General features: G+C 40.6%; 2 protein-coding genes across 7 annotated transcripts in view; one reads left to right on the top strand and one right to left on the bottom strand.

Annotated features, from left to right (window-relative positions):
- The window catches only part of tle2a (TLE family member 2, transcriptional corepressor a), a 36,760-nt gene extending 32,777 nt beyond the window's left edge, over nt 1-3,983 (top strand). For 2 of the 3 annotated variants that reach the window (XM_058401114.1, XM_058401115.1), the window contains 7 exons: nt 194-273; nt 368-617; nt 1,060-1,307; nt 1,421-1,568; nt 1,689-1,839; nt 1,943-2,019; nt 3,109-3,983. In XM_058401114.1, the coding sequence (XP_058257097.1) occupies nt 194-273; nt 368-617; nt 1,060-1,307; nt 1,421-1,568; nt 1,689-1,839; nt 1,943-2,019; nt 3,109-3,216 (1,062 nt within the window). In that variant the 3' untranslated portion in view covers nt 3,217-3,983. The remainder of the gene's footprint in view (nt 1-193; nt 274-367; nt 618-1,059; nt 1,308-1,420; nt 1,569-1,688; nt 1,840-1,942; nt 2,020-3,108) is intronic. The other variant, XM_058401113.1, reaches the window with a different exon arrangement.
- A 1,877-nt stretch (nt 3,984-5,860) lies between these two features.
- The window catches only part of tle2b (TLE family member 2, transcriptional corepressor b), a 73,937-nt gene continuing 58,316 nt past the window's right edge, over nt 5,861-21,481 (bottom strand). For 2 of the 4 annotated variants that reach the window (XM_058401152.1, XM_058401154.1), the window contains exons 10-20: nt 19,568-19,621; nt 17,947-18,111; nt 17,302-17,434; nt 16,946-17,118; nt 16,747-16,823; nt 11,879-12,128; nt 11,201-11,448; nt 10,940-11,087; nt 10,681-10,831; nt 10,494-10,570; nt 5,861-9,086 (exon numbers count right to left, since the gene is read on the bottom strand). In XM_058401152.1, the coding sequence (XP_058257135.1) occupies nt 8,979-9,086; nt 10,494-10,570; nt 10,681-10,831; nt 10,940-11,087; nt 11,201-11,448; nt 11,879-12,128; nt 16,747-16,823; nt 16,946-17,118; nt 17,302-17,434; nt 17,947-18,111; nt 19,568-19,621 (1,584 nt within the window). In that variant the 3' untranslated portion in view covers nt 5,861-8,978. The remainder of the gene's footprint in view (nt 9,087-10,493; nt 10,571-10,680; nt 10,832-10,939; nt 11,088-11,200; nt 11,449-11,878; nt 12,129-16,746; nt 16,824-16,945; nt 17,119-17,301; nt 17,435-17,946; nt 18,112-19,567; nt 19,622-21,481) is intronic. The other 2 variants (XM_058401153.1, XM_058401155.1) reach the window with 1 other exon arrangement.

Raw genomic sequence — 21,481 nt, 5'->3', positions numbered from 1 at the left:
AGTTTTCTTAAAAAAAAGGGGGGGGGTTCATATTAAATTATTATTATATGTCTGAAACCCTTATATTTAAAGAGGCAAATTTAGACACACTAATTTTGCAGTTGATGAGATTTTCCTCAGGGGAGCATCAAAATGTTTTAAGGAGTCTAATGTAGCAAGTTTACTTACTAATCCATGTTCTTGTGTCCTGTAGGTGGGTTATGAGTCTCCTCACCCACACATGAGGGTCCCTGGCCTACCTGCTAGCCTCCAGCCTGCAGCCTCAGGAAAGCCGTGAGTTTTCCATCTCTTGTATTTTTCTTAAATAATCCTCTCCCTAATTATGCTGAATGATTAATCCAGAATAAATTTATTGATTTTCCTCCAGTGCGTACTCGTTCCACGTGAGTGCAGATGGACAGATGCAGCCTGTGCCCTTCCCTCCCGATGCTCTCCTGGGTCCCGGCATCCCGCGTCACGCCCGCCAGATCCACACACTCAGCCATGGAGAGGTGGTGTGTGCCGTCACCATCAGCACCTCCACACGCCACGTCTACACTGGTGGCAAAGGCTGTGTCAAAGTGTGGGATATCAGCCAGCCAGGCAGTAAGACCCCCATGGCCCAACTCGACTGTCTGGTCAGTTTCAAAACATTTGTGTTTATGATGTATGTATGTCCAGGAGTTAATCTGTTGCTAGCTCCACTAGTTGACATGTTGTAGATTGTTTTGTGGTTGATGTTAACTGTAATTGCAGTGTAATATTTAATCAAATCTTTTCTTATTCATTTACCAAAAATTCAGAGAAGAAAAATTGTAATTCTTGTTGGCTTTGTGTTTGCCGTCATTGTGCTTTTACATAAAGTTAATGGCTAGCTAGCTTTAGCTAGCTAACTTTTTTGGCTCATTCACTAGCTAGCTTATTTTATAGTTGCCTAGCAATAGAGTTCTCACAACCAATTAACCATGAGCCGAGTGTGTGTCTGCTTTCCCATGTTGAAACACAAATTCTCACATTCACTATAAATTTAATGAGAGGACTCAGTGGAATAATTATGAACTTCTCCTTTCATCCAATCAGAACAGAGACAACTACATCCGCTCATGTAAGCTCCTCCCAGATGGGAGAACTTTGATAGTTGGAGGTGAAGCCAGCACTCTGTCTATCTGGGACTTGGCCACGCCCACTCCTCGCATCAAGGCGGAGTTGACCTCCTCTGCTCCAGCGTGTTACGCTCTGGCCATCAGTCCAGACAACAAGGTCTGTTTCTCCTGCTGCAGTGACGGCAACATCGTGGTGTGGGACCTTCACAACCAGACCCTCGTCAGGTAGCTGTGACCAGCGGGCAGGGATTGATGTCTGTACATAATGATGTGGTGTGTGATGATTTATGCGTGTGCTTGGTGATGGATGTGGTGTTCGGGGCTGTGTTTCTCCACAGGCAGTTCCAGGGCCACACTGATGGAGCCAGCTGCATCGACATCTCCAACGACGGGACCAAACTGTGGACCGGGGGACTGGACAACACAGTGCGCTGCTGGGACCTGAGAGAGGGCCGACAGCTCCAGCAGCACGACTTCACCTCTCAGGTACTGCAGCACCAGAGGATCATGGGAAATGGCGTTCCACTACTCAGAACAGTGAAGATTTTTCAGATGTGTGTTTTATTTAGCACATAATTGTGTGTGTGTGTGTGTGTGTGTGTGTAGATCTTCTCCCTGGGCTACTGTCCTACAGGAGAGTGGCTGGCAGTGGGGATGGAGAGCAGTAATGTGGAAGTGCTGCATGTCTCCAAACCCGACAAATACCAGCTGCACCTTCATGAGAGCTGTGTGCTGTCACTCAAGTTCGCCTACTGCGGTATGAGTGCTTTTTATTTCTTTGCTTTTTTCCCCACTATACGTCATGTATAAAGAGTTCTTTGAGTGTGCGTATGTTTCTGACGAGTGAACCCTCTCTGCAGGCAAATGGTTTGTAAGCACAGGTAAAGATAATCTTCTGAACGCCTGGCGAACTCCGTACGGCTCCAGCATATTCCAGGTACTGCCACGTTTCCGTTTAATTCTGAACAGTCACTGTGTCACTTGATCCAAACAAAACCACACAGAATTTTTAATATTCAGCACTGATCTGTAACATGGGCAACTAATTGGATGTAACACTTCAATTGAATTTATTCAGTTAATTTGTTTGAAATAGATTTTTCCCTGCAACAGAAGAAGCACGTTAATGATGACTCTTTACCGTTCTGCTGTAGTGAAGCTGCTGATTGTGGATCACTGAGCATTTAGGCTGCTCACTCTTACAGCTACAGTCAAGGAACCCCCCCTCATTTATTTATTAATTTTTTTAAACCTATATACTATAGCCGCATGATTCACAAACATTTAGCTTCCCATGAGGAAGGAGTTTTCTTCCTCATTTCACCATCGCCTCTGGTTTACTCCTTAGGGATCAAAATCGACGTCTGCAGCTTTATGAAACCCTTTACAAAAAATATTAAATACTTCATGTGATTTTGATGAACTATATTTACGGTTTCTTAAAGCTGAGGTGTCCGAGTTATGTTATATGCAGAAAAAAACGTTTCTCAAGTCAACCACAACCAGTCATGCCATGGGATTTCTCTACACTACACACTTGAATAGTTTTGAATCAGCAACATTGCTTTTCCGCCCCGTTCCTTCACATCACTTATGTAAAGTAAACAATTTTCGATTCATCCTTAGTCTCGTTAATCGAGTTAGAATTTTTTAAAGCGCTGAATGTTAACTCGATTAGATAACTAAAGTACATAAATAAATGGAGTGTAATCAAGAACGGCTGCTTTTCTTTATTAAATGTTTCAGTTGGATGCTGTTATTTTAGCCAAGTAATTTTCACTAAGCATAATATGATGCTTGATTTTAATAAAACGAGGAATCCAAAAAAAATCACAGTATTCGCTGTGCAGTACGAAGGTCTAGCATTATTCAGGAGTGTGAATCAGGTGACAAGGGCTGTGTATGTATATTGTTGTGACAGAAATGTCTTCTGTGTCTTCATTACGACTCATTTGGCCAACGTTTGTTTGTTTTAAATGTGCTTGATGAATAAAGTTGTGCATTTAACCCCATTCCCTGTCTCCAGTCGAAGGAATCCTCCTCAGTCCTCAGCTGCGACATCTCACCTGACGACCAGTTCATCGTGACCGGCTCAGGAGACAAGAAGGCCACCGTGTATGAAGTCATTTACTAAAGCGACTGCAGACAGCATCCCGGAACAGCAGAAGCGGCGCGTAGCTGTAAAAGCGGAAAAACCAAGACCCGACTTTGACTTTGGAACAGAGTGGTGGACACGGACTTGGAGAAAGCGTCTACGCTTTTTTTTTTTTTTTCTTTTTTTTGGTTTGATGTCCATTAGGGACAGGCATTGAGGGAGGACTGAACAGGAGCTTCAGAACAGGACTGACCTTGTTGTTTTTTTAATGCTGTGAGAAAGCTAGCTTCAGAGATGCGGGATTCCTCCAAAGACTTCTCTTTTGCTTTATTGTTTTTCCTTTTGTTCTTTTTTAACAAGATGAATTCTCTGTAGTGAATGAAATAGCAAAGAGAATATTTTTTTTAGCCTCTGGAAAAAAAAATAATTCCACGTGGAAACGGACAGTCGAGGAGCAGCAGCGCACTGAGAGAAGGTACAGGGTGTTTTGAGGAGAGACCGTGACAATATCTCTGCCATTTCTTTTCATCCAGTCTGTATTGATGGCCTTGAGCATCTAAAAATGATCTCAGTAAGTAGCAGTACGGCTGTATAATGACACGGTGACAGGTTTGGGCTAACAAGGCTCAAGGTTTTACTATATATATATATATTTTTTTTTTACGACTTCAGGGAGATGGTCCACATTAGCACGTTTCTTGTGTATGCTGTATGTCTGCTTACAATGACCGGGATTTTGGTTTTTGTTGGATACTTGGTGTGTATGAACTGTAAATAAAGCTCCTTAAAAGCAAAACTCTTAAAAACTGGAGTTTGTGTCTGAAATTTGTTTAAAAAGATTTGCGAATATTTGGTGCATTAGATAATTAGGGTGCACCCCTAATTTCAGCTCTGTTAGGTAGGTTTGACATTTTAATGATTCCTGTTCATGTTCAGGAAGCTCTGGACATGTCAGGTAGCATGCTTTATAAGTTAACTGACAGGAAGTGCATCTAATCAAACACATTCTGGACCAGAAATCCATTTTTCCCCAAACAGTGACATAACATGCTGTTAATGAGGCTGCGGCTGAATCTGTGACACATTCTGCATAACTTTCAGATTATTTGTACAAGTAATAAATAGAAAAAAATTCCTATTGCATATTTTAATGTTTTCATATTACATAACAGCATTGTGATGCAGCTTTAAGTGATTTTTAGGAACATTTTCTACTTTCTGAATGCTACAGATTTTTTGTTTGTTTGTTTTTTTTTTTTACCTGTGCATGGATCTCAACCACAAAGAAGGTCTGGTTAAACCCAGAAGTGGTTTTTTTTAGGATTTTATTAACATCCGATGCAATAAAGAATTCCATGGCAATGTGTTTCAAGTGGTTGAATTGTTACAGCATTTCTAATGTGGGTTATAAAGTGGGGGCGGTGGTAGCTCAATAGGTTAAGGCTCTGGTTTGTTGACCGGAAGATCGGGGTTCAAGCCCCAGCACTGCCAAGCTGCCACCGTTGGGCCCTTCAGCAAGGCCCCCAACCCACCCTGCTTCAGGGGTGCTGTGTCATGGCTGACCCTTCACTCTAATCTCAAGTCTCTAAGGATGGGATATGTGAAGAAAGTATTTCACAGTGCAGTAATGTATAAGTGAGAAATAAAGACAACTTGAAGTATAATATTTTGTTCAACATCTTTATCAAGGAATTTAAGTTGGAAACTGTCAGTGATTATCAGCATCATCTACCTTACTGTCTCGGGAAAGTCACTCTTGATATTCAAACATGGCACAGTGTGCTTTTACACTGGCATCTTTATATCTATATTTGCTGTAGTCTCTGTATAGCATGTAAGCACTTCTCTCTGTTCTGATGTGTGTGTGTGTGTGTGTGTGAGGAGCATTCAGACTCTGACAGCTGGTATCTGATTACAAACGGAATTGATTAGGCTTGTGTTTGTTTCGCCATGGCACGTAATTATCCGACAAAGCATGACATTCACTGTGTGATGAAATCACACTTAGCAGCGAGGGTGTAGATATTTTTAGTCAGATTGACTGTTTTGACCACTGAGTGGGTTAAATTTACTCCATACCCAACCTGAGCTTTGCAAGAAGCCAAGGCAAGATTAGAAAGAAATAAAAACATTTCCTGATTTGGGGTAAGACATGTTTCTGGCTTCTGAATGTAGGCTTGGAAAAACCCAATTTTGGTCAAAACCAGGTTTTTCATTTTGGGCTGTTTGCCAGAATTCGTCTGCAGTCACATCCAGCAGGTTTTCTCAGACCACTACGTATCATTCAATAACACTTACTGTTTATTATGAAACCACTGCTGTAGATTTCAAACAGCTGCAGTCTTATACAGCCATACAGTGTGTACAGCAGTCTGCAAAAAACCTGACAGATGAGGCTGTGGCTGAAAAACAGCCAAAACTACAATGTCCACCACCAAGAAGTCTTGTCCTGCTGATAATATATACTGTATATATAGTTCAAATTGGAAGGAAACTATTGAAGCAAAAGTTTCAGATGTTGGAGTTTCTTGTGACTTTGACCCCTGTTTGGATTTTTTCCAAAATGTAATCAGTTCATCTGCTGGTTACACTGATAATTCCATATAAATCCTACAAATATTACACCACGTGTTCTTGAGCTATTGTGCTAATCACAAGAACACAGAAACAAGAACACAAGAAGTTCAAAAGATGACCACAAGTTTAATTGTCTTTATATGCATGTCTGATACAACTCATATGAAGTGCTACAGAAGGATATCACAACTGTGCCTTTGTGGAAAAAAAAAGTCCTTGGCTTCAGCGTGAGATTGCTGGACACTGTACACTGTTTTCAGTATAGAAACAAAGCCTTAGGCAGCATTAGATACAGATATTCCCATAGCATGATCAGATGGGATGGAATTCCCGTTACAGGTAAGATGTGATGAAGGCGGTGGAGATGGTCTGGATTGCGCAAGACTAAAATCCCAACATCTTTGGGCAGCCGTCATCTCAGCCATTTATAGAAAGGAGCAAATACACCATATGCATAACATTAAACAGAAAACAAAACACTGTTGCAGCACTATTACTTATTTTCATTACAAAAAAAAAAAAATCTTACAGTTCTTTTTGTGTTTGTAAAAGTAGCAAGCAAAAGATTATTTCAGATTCCAAGACAGGTCTTCTGATTCCCAGATCAGATAAATGTGGAAAAAAAAAAACGAAGCTTAGAAACATGTTTAGCAAATTAAAAGCACACAATCTTTTTCCCCCAGCAGGGTGAGGATTGCTTTCAGACATCACAGGTTGGGTGGGCAACCAGTGCTCTTTAAGATAAAGGGATACAGCAGGGGTGTATCACAGGGCCTCTTAGGAAGAAAATGAATCTAAATTTGGCTGCAGGGATGATTATTATTATGATAGAATATCGTTAGAAATGTTATATGTGACATTTCTGGCTTTTTGTATTTCTGATTTCAGTGACTTTCACGTCTGGGATCTGATACAAGGTCTGCAGCTGTAATGACACCAGTCAGATCGCGTCTTTTTATATTACAGCACTCTGCATGCATATATCACTGCTGTCTCTTTCCGTGCCAGTGAAAGCTGCAAAACCAGCTTCTGCCCTTTTTTTTTTGCCTTCTCGCAGCTGATCAGCTGAAGGCTGACCTTTAGCGCAAATCATCTATCTAATTAGACTCTGCTGCCAGCTCGTCCATTTCACAGCTACTGAAATGATGGATTGCGATTTGTTTATTTTTTGCCATTGTTGATGTGTATGTGATTTACTGATTTGGAAAAGTGCTCATTTCAGGGCAGAGGCGTGTTCACACTAGTGACAGATCACAAACATACAAACATGAATGTAAAGCATCAAGCCAGAGAGACTGGTCTTATCATTCACTCGGGTTCATTAACTGCTGTGGATTCAGAGCCTATACTGGGAACACTGGGTGTGAGGTGGGAATATTCACAGCCCATAAATATGCTCTGCACACACATATTCATACACACAGGTATGTGTGGGGACAGCATGTATAACTCAGTATAGACAGACGCCTGGACTCAGGATCGAACCCAGGACCCTGGAGCTGTGAGGTGGCAAAAAAAATCGGAAATGAAGAATAAGACTCGTGAAACAACTTTTTCAGGAATTCTAGCTGCATGTACATCATGAGGAGCCAGAAAGAATTTGAGGCTAAACTCTGGGCAAACTGTTTTAGTTCCTGCTTCAGTGTGATACTTATCTGCAGATCATGAGGTAGTGATTAGAGGCGTAAACCTCAAGCTTCCACATGATATGATATGACTTTGTTTACATTTCTGGCATTTGGCAAACCTGCTTATCCAGAGCTACTTACCTTTTTATACAAGATTGGGGGTTCTCAGAGCGGTATGGCCGCAAGCGGTGGTAGCTTAAGCGGTTAAGGCTCTGGGTCGTTGACTGGAAGCTTGGGGTTCAAGCCCCAGCACTGCCGAGCTGCCACCATTGGGCCCTTGAGCAAGTCTCCCAACCCACCCTGCTCCAGGGTGCTGCATCATGGCTGACCCTGCACTCTGACCCCAACCTCCCAAGCAATTGAGGGTTAGAGGCCTTGCTCAGAGACCCAGCAGTGGCAGCTTGGTGGTCCTGGGATTCAAACTCACGAACTTCTTAACCAGCTGTGACCAACTTATCCTTAGAAGTTAATATTTAAGGGCAAATCATCTTGCTAACACATTATGATCTGATTTGTCTAATTATTCAATCCCTAGTTGTGATTCTTAGCATTACTGACTGGTCAAGCTTCACAGAATAACTCACCATCTTGCTTGGCATTTACAGAAAAACAGCTAAAAAGCTATAGCTATGACATCATGACCATAACAGAGGCTCGTTTCCACTGCGCAGTTGCTTTTGCAGTTTTGTACACGCTTTTTGTGGCATGCCCTATATGTTTGTCAGCTTTTAAAATGTCAGCTCCACAGTTTGCGTCACTTCTGTTACTTAACTCCAAATGGCCACGGATCCTGCAGTATAGCGGAAACATAAACACAGAATCGTAGTTCTGGTTCAGGAGATTTCCAGAGCACATGATCAATCTTTTGCTCAGCTCATGCATGCGTTAGAGTTCTGCGTATATAGCCGCTCTCCGGAATTAAAATGGAAAATGCTGTTGTTTAATGTTTTCAACATGGAACCCACTGAGAGGTCCAGCTGCTCCTCATTAGTGTCTCTGGGGAGTCTCTCACAGGAGACGGAAACGCGTGATGCAGAATTCAGTTGGGATTTGCCGTATGCATATTTAACTGGAGTGGTGCAGACATACTGAAGCAGGTTTCTCACGCCAGAGCCAGCGTTACACTGCAGTCTGGTTGTTCTGCTCTCTGAGGTCTTGTGAAACGAGGTCTGTTGCATTTGGGCTCATTACAGTGGTTTTTTTTACAGTGATGTATTGATTGTCTGCTATCTGTGTTTGTATGAGCTGCTGCTCCCTAAGTGCTTACCTCGTCTCCTGTGAGCTTTCTCCTCGCCGCTGGGCGTTTCATCTAGACACTGTGCTAATTATACTCCCTCTGTTTATTCTTTCTGCATCTCTCTCTTTTCTTCTCTCTTTCCTTCCTACTTATCGGGGGATGGAGCGACGATGGGGATGGGGTTTAATGGTACTTGAAAGACGAAGCAGGGGAATAACGTTTGGAAAGAGCACCCATGGTTGCCCACCACAGCTGCCAGAAGCTGTTAAGTGCTTTTCTTTCAACTCATTCTTCCTTCCATCCATCCATCCATCCATCCATCCATCCATCCATCTCTCTCTCTCTCCTCTTTCATGTGCTCAGTAGACCACCTCGTACACAGTGGCTTTCTTATCTCCAGAGCCAGTGACTATATACTTATCGTCTGGGGAGACGTCACAGCTCAGGACGGATGAGGACTCCTTGGACTTGGAGAGAGAGAGAGAGAGAGGGAGGGAGAGAGAGAGAGAGAGAGAGAGAGAGAGATAGAGAGAGAGGGAGGGAGAGAGAGAGAGAGAGAGAGAGAGAGAGAGAGAGAGAGAAAGAGAGAGAGAGAGAGAGAGAGAGAGAGAGGAGAGAGAGGAGAGAGGGAGAGCGAAAGGGAGTAGTAGAGAGAAAGAGAGTCAGTGAGAGAGTGGAAGAGAGTCAGAGATAGAGAAAGGGAGAGAGAGAGAGAGAGAGAGAGAGAGAATAAAGAATGAAGTGCATGTCAGACCACTATGCAAAAATAATCAGCACACTAGATGGTTCATTTGAAATGTTAATTGTGTAAACAATCTGTTTATTTCAGTCTCAGCCATCAATGAAGTCATCAGCACTGCTTTCTACCTCTAAAGAGCCATTTCTATGTTACACAACAAACAACCTTCAGCAATGCACAAACACACTCTGACCATCAAACAAACAATAACCACAAACTCGGTACAGGAATGAAAGAGACGTCAGAGACGTGATAATGTGGAGAAATACATTAGACCTCCAGATTTGATTTAATTAGCTTTTCCATGATAAGTTAGATTCCTATAAGACTTCATTATTTACGCCATTGTTAATTGTTTTCCTGACATAATAGGTGTTTCAATCACGCGATAACAAACGTGGTTTTCCTGACATAATAGCATAATTCATTTGAAATCCCCAAAAACTAAACAAAGTTAGTCTGTTCACTTCACTGGGAAAAGATGTGGGGTTTAGGGTTTAAATTCGAGCAAGTAAACAAAAACCTGAAAGCATGAACCACAGGAACACAAGAGGATAGACTGTGGTCTCTTCTTTCAGATAAAAATAAATAAATGCAGGAAATGCTAATTATAAAACAGCACTCACATCAGATTTTGGCTGCATTTCACCAGATTTTCACCATGCTATTTTCTTCATGATTCCATTTTCTTCATGTGTACAGTTAGAATTCCCACAGCATGCTCCCTCTCTGTAACGTAAGCCTGCTCTTGTGTTTGTAGTCTTCAGGGTGTTCCTTCTCTCAGGCTTTGGACATGTTAAATGTGTCATAAATCGCAACAGGCTTCTGCATGTCTAATTTGTAATCTTGGGTAAGTAATGTGCTTTTGTGAGATTTCAAATTAATATGTGATCATCTCAGGAAAACAAAGTGTCTGGAGAGAATTATCCTGTCATCTCAGGAAACCAACACTGGGTACTTGGTGATAATGACACAAATATCTCCAGCTCACAAGAAAATCAATGAAATTAACTCATCCCAGGAAGACTATGTACATAAAATATGTGCCTGTTTTAGCACAAGACAAAACAGAGATTTGTATTTTCTTTAAAAATAATCTTTTCTGACTCTCATTTCTCGTTTTTTTCTCACTTACCTGGAAGATGCTGGCTCCATACGGCGTTCTCCATGCGTTTAACAGATTGTCTTTTCCTGTGCTCACAAACCATTTACCTGAGACACAGACAGACAGACACACACACACACACACACACACATAATTAAAAATGCTATGAGCAGAGAAACAGCACCATTTGGCTGGTTATGTGAGTGTTCCCTCATACCGCAGTAGGCGAACTTGAGTGACAGCACACAGCTCTCATGAAGGTGCAGCTGGTATTTGTCGGGTTTGGAGACATGCAGCACTTCCACATTACTGCTCTCCATCCCCACTGCCAGCCACTCTCCTGTAGGACAGTAGCCCAGGGAGAAGATCTACACACACACACACAATTATGTGCTAAATAAAACACACATCTGAAAAATCTTCACTGTTCTGAGTAGTGGAACGTCATTTCCCATGATCCTCTGGTGCTGCAGTACCTGAGAGGTGAAGTCGTGCTGCTGGAGCTGTCGGCCCTCTCTCAGGTCCCAGCAGCGCACCGTGTTGTCCAGTCCCCCGGTCCACAGTTTGGTCCCGTCGTTGGAGATGTCGATGCAGCTGGCTCCATCAGTGTGGCCCTGGAACTGCCTGTGGAGAAACACAGCCCCGAACACCACATCCATCACCAAGCACACGCATAAATCATCACACACCACATCATTATGTACAGACATCAATCCCTGCCCGCTGGTCACAGCTACCTGACGAGGGTCTGGTTGTGAAGGTCCCACACCACGATGTTGCCGTCACTGCAGCAGGAGAAACAGACCTTGTTGTCTGGACTGATGGCCAGAGCGTAACACGCTGGAGCAGAGGAGGTCAACTCCGCCTTGATGCGAGGAGTGGGCGTGGCCAAGTCCCAGATAGACAGAGTGCTGGCTTCACCTCCAACTATCAAAGTTCTCCCATCTGGGAGGAGCTTACATGAGCGGATGTAGTTGTCTCTGTTCTGATTGGATGAAATAAGTTCATAATTATTCCACTGAGTCCTCTCATTAAATTTATAGTGAATGTGAGAATTTGTGTTTCAACATGGGAAAGCAGACACACACTCGGCAAAATTGGTTGTGAGAACTGTTGCTAGGCAACTATAAAATAAGCTAGCTAGTGAATGAGCCAAAAAAGTTAGCTAGCTAAAGTTTAGCCATTAACTTTATGTAAAAGCACAATGATGGCAAAACACAAAGCCAACAAGAATTAAAAATTTTTCTTCTCTGAATTTTTGGTAAATGAATAAGAAAAGATTTGATTAAATATTAGACTGCAATTACAGTTAACATCAACCACAAAACAATCTACAACATGTCAACTAGTGGAGCTAGCAACAGATTAACTCCTGGACATACATACATCATAAACACAAATGTTTTGAAACTGACCAGACAGTCGAGTTGGGCCATGGGGGTCTTACTGCCTGGCTGGCTGATATCCCACACTTTGACACAGCCTTTGCCACCAGTGTAGACGTGGCGTGTGGAGGTGCTGATGGTGACGGCACACACCACCTCTCCATGGCTGAGTGTGTGGATCTGGCGGGCGTGACGCGGGATGCCGGGACCCAGGAGAGCATCAGGAGGGAAGGGCACAGGCTGCATCTGTCCATCTGCACTCACGTGGAACGAGTATGCGCTGGAGAGAAGAGGAGAAAGAGCAGATAGTGTGGTTTGATGGCATAATAATGCGCTTTAGAGGTAAAAAAAAAAAGTTTGTCATTTAGGACAGAACACAATAGTTTATGGCAGGAAAGGGAAATGCAACTCAGTTACAAAAGTTCTGTTTGTAGCTCAGCTACAGTAAAGTCATAGAAATCGAACAGCTCCAATACAAACAACTACATCGAAGCTCCATAATTAATCCCAGCATTTCTGTTAATTACAAATAATAATGAAAAGATTTTGCAAAACTTTACTCTGGGAACTCTAATGACTCTTGGACACCATTGCCTCCATTGTGTTCAGAAGCTTTTGAGAGAAAGATCACAAGAATCACAAGATACTAATACCATTCATTAAAAAGTCTACCTGCAATATAACAATGTGTGTGTGTGTGTGTGTGTGTGTTGTTAAAGAGAAGAGGTGTGTTATTTAACAGCCACCAAAACACTGCATACTATTAAAGACAAACAAAGGCGCTCATTCATTTGCATTCGTTTCAGAGACTTCAGCGAACACTAATTACCAGCCCAGACTTTCTGTTCGTCTCAGGTCAGTGTGAGAGTCAGAGCACAGAGCAGACCTGTTGCAGTGTACTGTGCTTCCAACAAGCCAACAAGAAATCTCTTACTGGATTGATTGATTTAGTATTCATCAGCGACTCATTATAATACATTATTACATATAAAGACACCAAATGGTTGTCACCCCATGGAAATGCTTTAAAACATGTAGTTATTGATACAGGGAAGTTCCTATGGTAGATATGTTTATTTAGCATTTTGGGAAGACTTCTCCAGTGTCAAGGTAAAAGACAAGTTAAGGCTAGTCCTTAAATTTTCCAACATGGGAAAGTCTGTAGAATGAAGGGTTTTGCAGTTTCTTGGTAACATGATCTAGCTGCGAGGAAAAAAATCTTCTGGTGAGATAAAGACTGTTATGTTATAGTGTAATCTTGTTTAATATTAATATGATTGCATAATATTAAACTATGATGCATTGTTCTTTAAAAAATATTATTCTTTCTATATTATTATTATTATATATATATAAATATATATATATATATATATATATATATAAATATACTATATATTATTCTATATTATTCTTTCATTACTTCATTTAAGTACTGATGCTGCCAAATCACTACTTGAGAATGTAGTTAATTATTAAATTTATTATATAACTATATCCATCCTACTGCTCAAAACCGGTCACAAAACAGAAGTATAACTGATACAATCTTCATCATAATAAACACAAATAACAACAGTGGCAACCAGCATGAACACAGGTTTAGCTAGGTAGACAAATACATAGACATACACTCGGATGGTGAGGTCTGAGGTTGTTTCTCCTTCTGAGTCCTCAGATGTTTCTTGAAAGATATATATGAAGGTTTGCAGTGTGCACAAAGCTGGTCTGTCCAGACAAGCTACCAGTGAAAAGAGTCACACAGTCATGGTATCACCATTCACTATCCTCTGACAGACTTTAGTGCTCACACTGGGACATGTAATCCGTGTAACTGTGGTGAAGTTCCACTGGTTACCCTGTAGGTTGATATCTTCCAGTTATGAGGGGTCAGGAGTTAGATGAGGGACGATGTAGCAGTTCAAATGAGAGATGCAGTATTCAAGCCTGAAATGACGAATGTTGCTGGTGAATGAGATTGGTGTAAGGTATGACACAGTTGCAGAAAGGAAATTATTTATAACCACACTCTCCGGTGTCACACAGATGTCTTTGCCTTTTGAGTCTGGTTCCTTTCAAGGTTTCTTCCTCATATTGTCTCAGGGAGTTTTTCCTTGTCACCATTGCCTCAGGCTTGCTCATAAGGGATAAATATAAATTTAATTTTAAACTTTTTCATTTTATTCAGAATTTTTGTACTTTTATAAAGCTGCTTTGAGACAATGTCCACTGTTAAAAGCACTAAACAAATAAAATTAAATTGAAGTCTAGCTGGTTGACTGGTGAAACTTTGATATCTATAGTGGTGATATCTATAACCGCTGATCAGCAGAATAACATCTTCAAATCTGAGCAAACAATATATTAGTCACAATATCATAGTATTGTGATTTATGAACAAAGAGCTGGTGAGTGCTTTCTGACCTGGGACATCTCTGGACGTCTATTTCTGGGCCTTAAATTGGCTATTAAAATCGTTCTAATTGATCTATAATTGGATCACGGTCCACTTTAATTTAACCCTTAAAAATACATCTCCTTTGGTCTACGTTTGACAGGTTGTATATGGCCGACCTTCAAAAAGACCTAGTAAAACTTTTACACAAGTCCCATTAACATTCCTTTGTCACTCCTTTGTGCTGTGAAAGTCTTTGCATGAAGAACAACCAATTAGCAAAATGTTCTTGTGTGAAGCTGGATATAAAGAAATGATTGTTGAACAAATACTCAGAAAGCTTTCAGCATGGACCATCTGTCATGTCTACACATATTTACGAGAGAAAATGAAGCCTGTGGATAAAATTACATCATGTGTTGTTTTGTTCTGAAATTTTGCAGCTCTGAATTGTCACTCCTCAGATGTTTTGGGTGTTCTCCTTCTATGTGAGAATACATGATGACATATTTACATTTTTTTTACATGATTTATCTGTGGCTCGCTCTGGACTTTCTTTTGCAGTGACTGCAGAAAAGTTCAGCAGATTGACTGATATACCTGGTTTAGGATCTATGTTTTTAAACAGGGCAAAAAAAAAGAAGACTAAATGCGTTAACAGGAAGCAAAAAGAAAAATAGAGCAGGACAAATAGGGTTACGATTTTATTTGAAGCCTGGTGTTAAGAAAAATAACATTCCACTGATCAGATTGTAATATATACAAGGTGTCTGTAAACATCACTATAATGTAATAGCAATTAGATATCTGACTAATCCATACAATAAACATCAGACAAGCCGTCTTGAAGATATAATTAGAGGCCCGAAGCTTCATAACCCAAAAGACTCTACAGAGACACATCAGTGTGAGGTATAATTAATAACCAGAGGTGGACTTGTGTGCTTACATCTGTAATTAAATCCACTGGATCTCATTTTGCACCCCATGATGCTATTTAGCAAATTCCCCTCTAATTCTGCATGCTATGTAGCTGTGTAGATCAGGCAGCTTCAGTACAATCAAGGCACCACACAGGATCCGAACGAACCCGAACAAAGGATCTGCAAATCTGAGTTGATGATGAGGCTCAGTGACACATTAAAAAGATGCACGGCCTTGCATATAGCAGTCTGGCATGCGCTTTATTTGATATATTCAATATCACAGAATTGGCATTGGCAATATTTTTTTCGTCCACTGCAGAATAAATAAATGCACTGTATTCATTCCACAGAATAAATGCACTGAAGCATTTTTTTTAAATGTCTCTGGTACGTTTCAGATATAGCAAGCTTGGTGGCATGGTATGAAGTGCTGTGTCATTTGAATGTTGTGTCCTGTAATCTTGTAGTCTGCTTGAGGGTGATAGATTTGTACATTTTGTTTTCTCAACACCAAAAGAAACTGATTCAACACATCATCCAATCATCAGGCCCATAATGAGGTCGCCCAGATGTGAGGGTCAAAATCAAGACATCTGTACCTGTCTGAGTTGAGGTGATGTCCTTATAGGAAATGTGCTTTTAGTGCCTAAAAGAGCACCAAGCTGTAAAAGTACCTCTTCATTTCATTAATCGCCCAAATTGTAGTCGAACAGCACAAATGTTTGGTGTTTGATCGTCTCTTCTTTAGCTTTGCACTAGAACTATGAGGCCAGCACATGTTCAGCAATTAACGTGGTTCCTGCAAATACTTGCTCAAGCCACATCTTTAGCAGTCATGCAGATTTGTAGGTATGATTTTAAGACACAGCATAAGGAGTTATCTATGAAAAATAAATGTCATTGTGTGTCTGAATGCTGTAACATCAAGGTGTAGCTATCTTGAACGTCTGGAGTTAGTCTTGTAGCCCCAATGCAAAACTAAAGAAGAGAAAAATGGCATGTCTTGTCTCATTGACCAAATATGGGGTTAGTGTAGAATCATGTAAATGTGATTTATCATTAAACTATACCTTAACAGTGACAATTACATCCAAAACACAAAGTACATACAGTACACTTACATACAAAAGGATTTGGTTGGGCAAGAGGAGAAAAAAAACATTTTGAAACAAGAGCAGTTTCACAAATTAAGCAGCTACGATGTTTGGAGGTGAAAATATATGTTGTGTTTAAGAGGTATTAAGTGTAACCAATTGATCACGTAATCATGTAACCAATTACGGAAAACACAAAGCCACAAATAAGAAAGGGCCCCTTTAAATAACTGCAGATAATTCTGACCAAAAGTATGTTTATGTGCTTGTGTGTGAACCAATTGGAAAATGCACAAGCATTTCACACAATGGTCATTAGTTACGTGCTTCAGCAAAATACGCATTATTATAAGCCAAACATTAGTGCTGTAACATATGGCCCATACGCTCTCCAGTTTGGGTACATCGGTATAATTCAATCCAAACATGGAGGGATGTTAAGGAAGAAAGCCCGAAGCAAAACCCTTAAAGGGAGAAACTCACGGCTTGCCCCCACTGGAGCCAGGCAGAGAGGAGGACAGCCCTGAGGGCCTGAGGTGAGAGCGTGATTCATACGCCACCTGCAGAACACAATGGGAGGAATAGGAATATTTTAGGAGACCATTTATACAGTAATGTCTGTTAGAACAAATGCTAGTTAACACTGCAAGCTACTGAGCTATGAGTGTGTGTGTGTGTTTACCATGGGGCTGCGTGTGTAGGCACTAGCTGCAGTACTGATCTGGGGTGAGAGAGTGATTGAGCCACCAAAGCTGCCTGGACTGGCCAGCTCTCCATTCAGTCCAGTGTGAGACACGACACCAAAATGAGCTGGGTAAGAAGCTGAGGTCATGGACAGAGGACTACGCAAAGCTGCTAAAAAAAAGAAAAGAAAAGGACATAATTGTTAGAGCTCATCATTTTTTTCTATGCTAAATAGTAAATTGCTTGACTTGCTTGCTTGACTATGGAGCCTCAGGCGAAGACCACAATGCAAAAAAATTGGTCAGACTAAAAACTAATCAAGGGCATATGGAGAGTGTAACAGCTGTCATTTACCCATAGGATCTGCTGAGGACACAGGCTTAGTGACCAGCCGTAGACAGGAGGTGCTGGGTCCGGGGGTGAGGGACTCGCAGTGAGAAGGGGAACTACTGCCCGACTTGGAAGATGGAGACTGGCATTTCTCTGACTGCAAAAAGAGCAAAGAAATCCAGTATTTAGTTATCACTGATCAATAGAATGCATATTTTGTACTATAAAAATACTTGTGGACGAAGAACACCAAAATAGGAAACCGAAGCACAGGCATAAAAAAATTTCAAAACACATTGGATTGACAGAAATTCAGCTTCTCTGTATAAAATATAATACTCAATAAAATCATATCAAACTTTAAAGCTTCACACAATCTTTTTGAGGCAACAATATCAAAGCATTCCTTCTCGAAACTACTGAAAGACATGTTTTTTCTTTTTTCACGGAAAATACATTTACATTTCTGGCATTTGGCAGACGTCCTTATCCATAGCGATGTACAAGAGTGCTTAGAAGTCTCTATCAATGAATACATCAATACTGGTTCACTGGGTCACAGACTAAGAATACCGTCAGTCTAGAGCTCTGCTGGGAGGAAATACAGCAAGAAGAGCGGACAGATCTTTTTTTTTTTTATAAAGGAGTGAACGAAGTGAATGGCTCTACCTGTGCAGGGTCCTTGCTCTTGCCTGGAGCGGGGCTGTGATCTGGAGGTGAGGGGGCAGGAGGGAGACTCGGGGATCTGGGGAGCTCCTTCCTCAGCGTCGGCGCTCTGTCTAAGCCGTTTCCATGAGGAGAGTGGGGGGTGCTGCCCACGGGAGAGGAAGGGTCCTGTAGAAAGAGGGATACAAGAAACACAGACCATGAGGAAGAGAAATGTAATTAGAAAATGCAAAGTTGGGCAGTATTAATAAATCCAATCAATTCAATTCCCAGCATACAATTGATTTTATTCAGCTATAACATGGACACCTACGGTATACGGCCTCGGATATCATGCATTTTAATAGCTTCATAATCTCTCTCTCTAACCCATCTTTCATTCTTTATCTCATCCACTCCTCCTCTTTCTGTCGCTCTTTCTCCGCTCACTGATGTTTATCTATTATGCAAGACTGCAGAACACTCACGCAGGGAGAGTTTGTGTATATTGTTTTGTGTCTGTAAGGCAAATTATGGGGAGGAAACATATTTCGTTATGCCACATGAGGAATTTCAAAGGCTGAAATATTGTGGAGAAATTGTGAGCTTATACTAAACTAATAACACAGCCTTTGCTGAGCGATGAAAGGAATACACCATGGCCTCGTTAACTCGCAAGCAAAAAAATAAAAAAACACACAGCACTGTGCTGGAAGACAGTGGAAAATTGTATTTAATCATAACAAAATGTCCTATTTATCAAGCTTCAGGGAATGGACTAAGTAGCTTCATATGAGTCGTCTTCATAAAGAGAATTTTTTTAAAAATATAAGACATTAGCTCACTTTAGAGACTAATCAGGATAAAATTTGTTTCAATTTATTGGTACACATTAAATCCCTATTACTCTACGTATTTTTTAATATAGTCATTGAAATATATGTAAGGAAGGAATAACACTTAGGCTACATTCATAAGCACAAATTCATACAGAAAGTTTTGTAGAATAATTCATGAATGTAAATGAACAAACACTGCCAGTATTTGCATGATGATATAAAATGCTTGATTAAGACTGGCATGAGAGAAATAGGGTAACAGCAATGCTTATGTTTGAGTATTTCTGATCAGTTTGTCAGTATTTCTAAGCTGTTTTGAATTAATGTAAGGGAAAAGTAACCCAACAACACATTTTACAAAAAATGTTTAGTAACATAGATCTTTAAGAAACCCTGTTATAAAGCTAAATAAAACATTTACCTGCAATGAAGCCTGATTTTCTAGTTCTGAAATCGGTCACTAAATACAAAGCGATAGAATTACCCATCCATCCATCATTTACAGCGCTTATCCTACAGCCTTTCCCAGCTGTCTCAGGATACAAGGCAGGGGACACCCTGCATATGGTGCCAACCCATCACAGAGCACAATCACAAACCCTCACACATGGTAGAATTATATATAAATATATTTTTGTATTGTTTACTAACAAAGGCAGAACCTTGAAGAGTGGGTTATTATAAGAACTGTATTCTCTCTTACATCCCCTTGTCTTTCATGTGTTCTCAGGCTACATTCTATATAACTGTGTAAACGTACTTGCAGATGCCTGTGATATTACATTCTATACACAATCAGCACATACCTCATTAGAGACATCGACCACTAGGTTGTCTTCACTTTTATCCCCATCGCTGTCCTAGGAGAAAGAGAGCAAGATGGAAAACGTTACTGAAAGCAAACCCACACACTTTATTGCACATAAGTAAAACACTGCTACAGTGTACAGCCTCACACACTCCCAGAAACTACAAAAGCTATTTGTGTGCATGTATTTAAAGCAGAGTCAACACTGACTATGACACCATCGAGTCACCGTTCAAGTCTAAGTTGTCAAGAGCAACTCAAGTCTGAGCCCCTAACTCAAGTCCACATATCTGACCCTCTTTTCCATTTAAGACCTTGAGCTACTGCATTGTGAATTAGCTCTTGAGAAAGGTAGCAGGGCCGCCAGCCAGGTTACAGCAATACAGTCCAGTTTTGAAGGTTTAGAGTAATTCCCATATTGGCAATGTTTCTCAAATAGTCTGTGCTTTAAGCCTGCCCATTAAAATGGTCAATAGTGTCAAATGCTGCACTTAAGTCCACTGATATTGACTTAAACAGTGATATTAAACCAGAAACTGAACCTCAATCTGCAGCAAGCAGCAGGGCGTGGACTACTTTAGCCAGTGCTGATTCCCTGATACACTGATGTTTCTGAAACCCAGACTGAATTATATTGTGCTTGTTGTTACTTAGAGAAGAAGAAAGTCACTGACAGACAGCTTTCTCCAAATCTTAGACAGAAAAGAAGCTTAGATGCCCGTAATTGAAGAGATTGGAGGGGCCAAGATGTGGTTTGGCTTAATAAATGCTGTGTCCAAAAAAAAAAAAAAAGCTTGGGCATATATCCTAAACAGAGGGACAAATTTGTGTTTAGTCATCTGTCCTGATGACAGATAATAATCTGAAAACTAATGTAGATGATACTGAATGAAGGACACAGGTGACAGTAGAACAGCATGAAAATGTGGTGCCGTTAAACCCGAATGGACTAAACTTATTAAGACCTTCTCGGATAATAGCATCTCCTGGGTTATTATCATTAGAATGTGGTGTAGTACATAATGGATAGCTGGCAGCCAGCTGCAGAATTTTAGCCATTATGGTCTCTAATTGCTGTTAGGGTCTGGAGGAATTTGATCATCACAAATAGAGCGGTCATTTTTGTACATTTAGATTCTATTTTAAATAAAAACCTAATATTCTTACAGCTGTTTATGAAGTAATAGTAAAAGTAAGCTATTCTGGTTAAGACAAGGGTCTGAAAGAGATCTGGCTTACTTTTCCAAAATCTTTGCTTATACTGTCGGGAGATCTGGCTGAAGATGCGCAGTTGTTCAATGTACTAAGGAAAGATCTATGAATTGTTGCTTGAATAAGATGTAAGTACATGTTTCTTATGGAGGCAGAATCTAGTGCCAGAATTTTGTACTAATCTGCGATCTGATAAACAATGATTAGATACGGCTTTGTTTAAGGGAACTGTAAGAATCTTGCTAGTAACGGTGTCAAAACTCTAGCGCATGGTTACGCATGAGCACGGCCTTGGACATTTTGAGTAACAGCAGTACAACCCAAGATGGACACAAATAGCATCTTTAAAGGGTCATTTTCAGTTTCCATAATTGAAATAGCAGACAATTACCACTTCATCTGTAGGCAAAAAGACTAAATAAAATTCTTTTTATAAAGTCATTGTCTGGTCTGGGTGATTATGGAGTCATATTTAGGCTTTTGCTTCATGTGGGATTCCATTAAAGACAGTAAGGAGACACAATTCACAGTGAATATACTGTGGAGACTAAATCTTTATATATATATATATACTGCAATGTCTTAGGTTTGCGTTCAGTTCTGACTTAACCAGCACAACAAAATGACTTTTAAAAAAAAAAGAAAAAACCTCACTGATGATTTTTAGCAGTAACAACCATAAAACAAACAAACGACAACA

This window comes from Hemibagrus wyckioides, linkage group LG10 (assembly GCF_019097595.1).
Source record: "Hemibagrus wyckioides isolate EC202008001 linkage group LG10, SWU_Hwy_1.0, whole genome shotgun sequence".
In the NCBI taxonomy this organism is placed as follows: domain Eukaryota; kingdom Metazoa; phylum Chordata; class Actinopteri; order Siluriformes; family Bagridae; genus Hemibagrus; species Hemibagrus wyckioides.
This window is presented reverse-complemented; position numbering and strand designations above follow the sequence as displayed.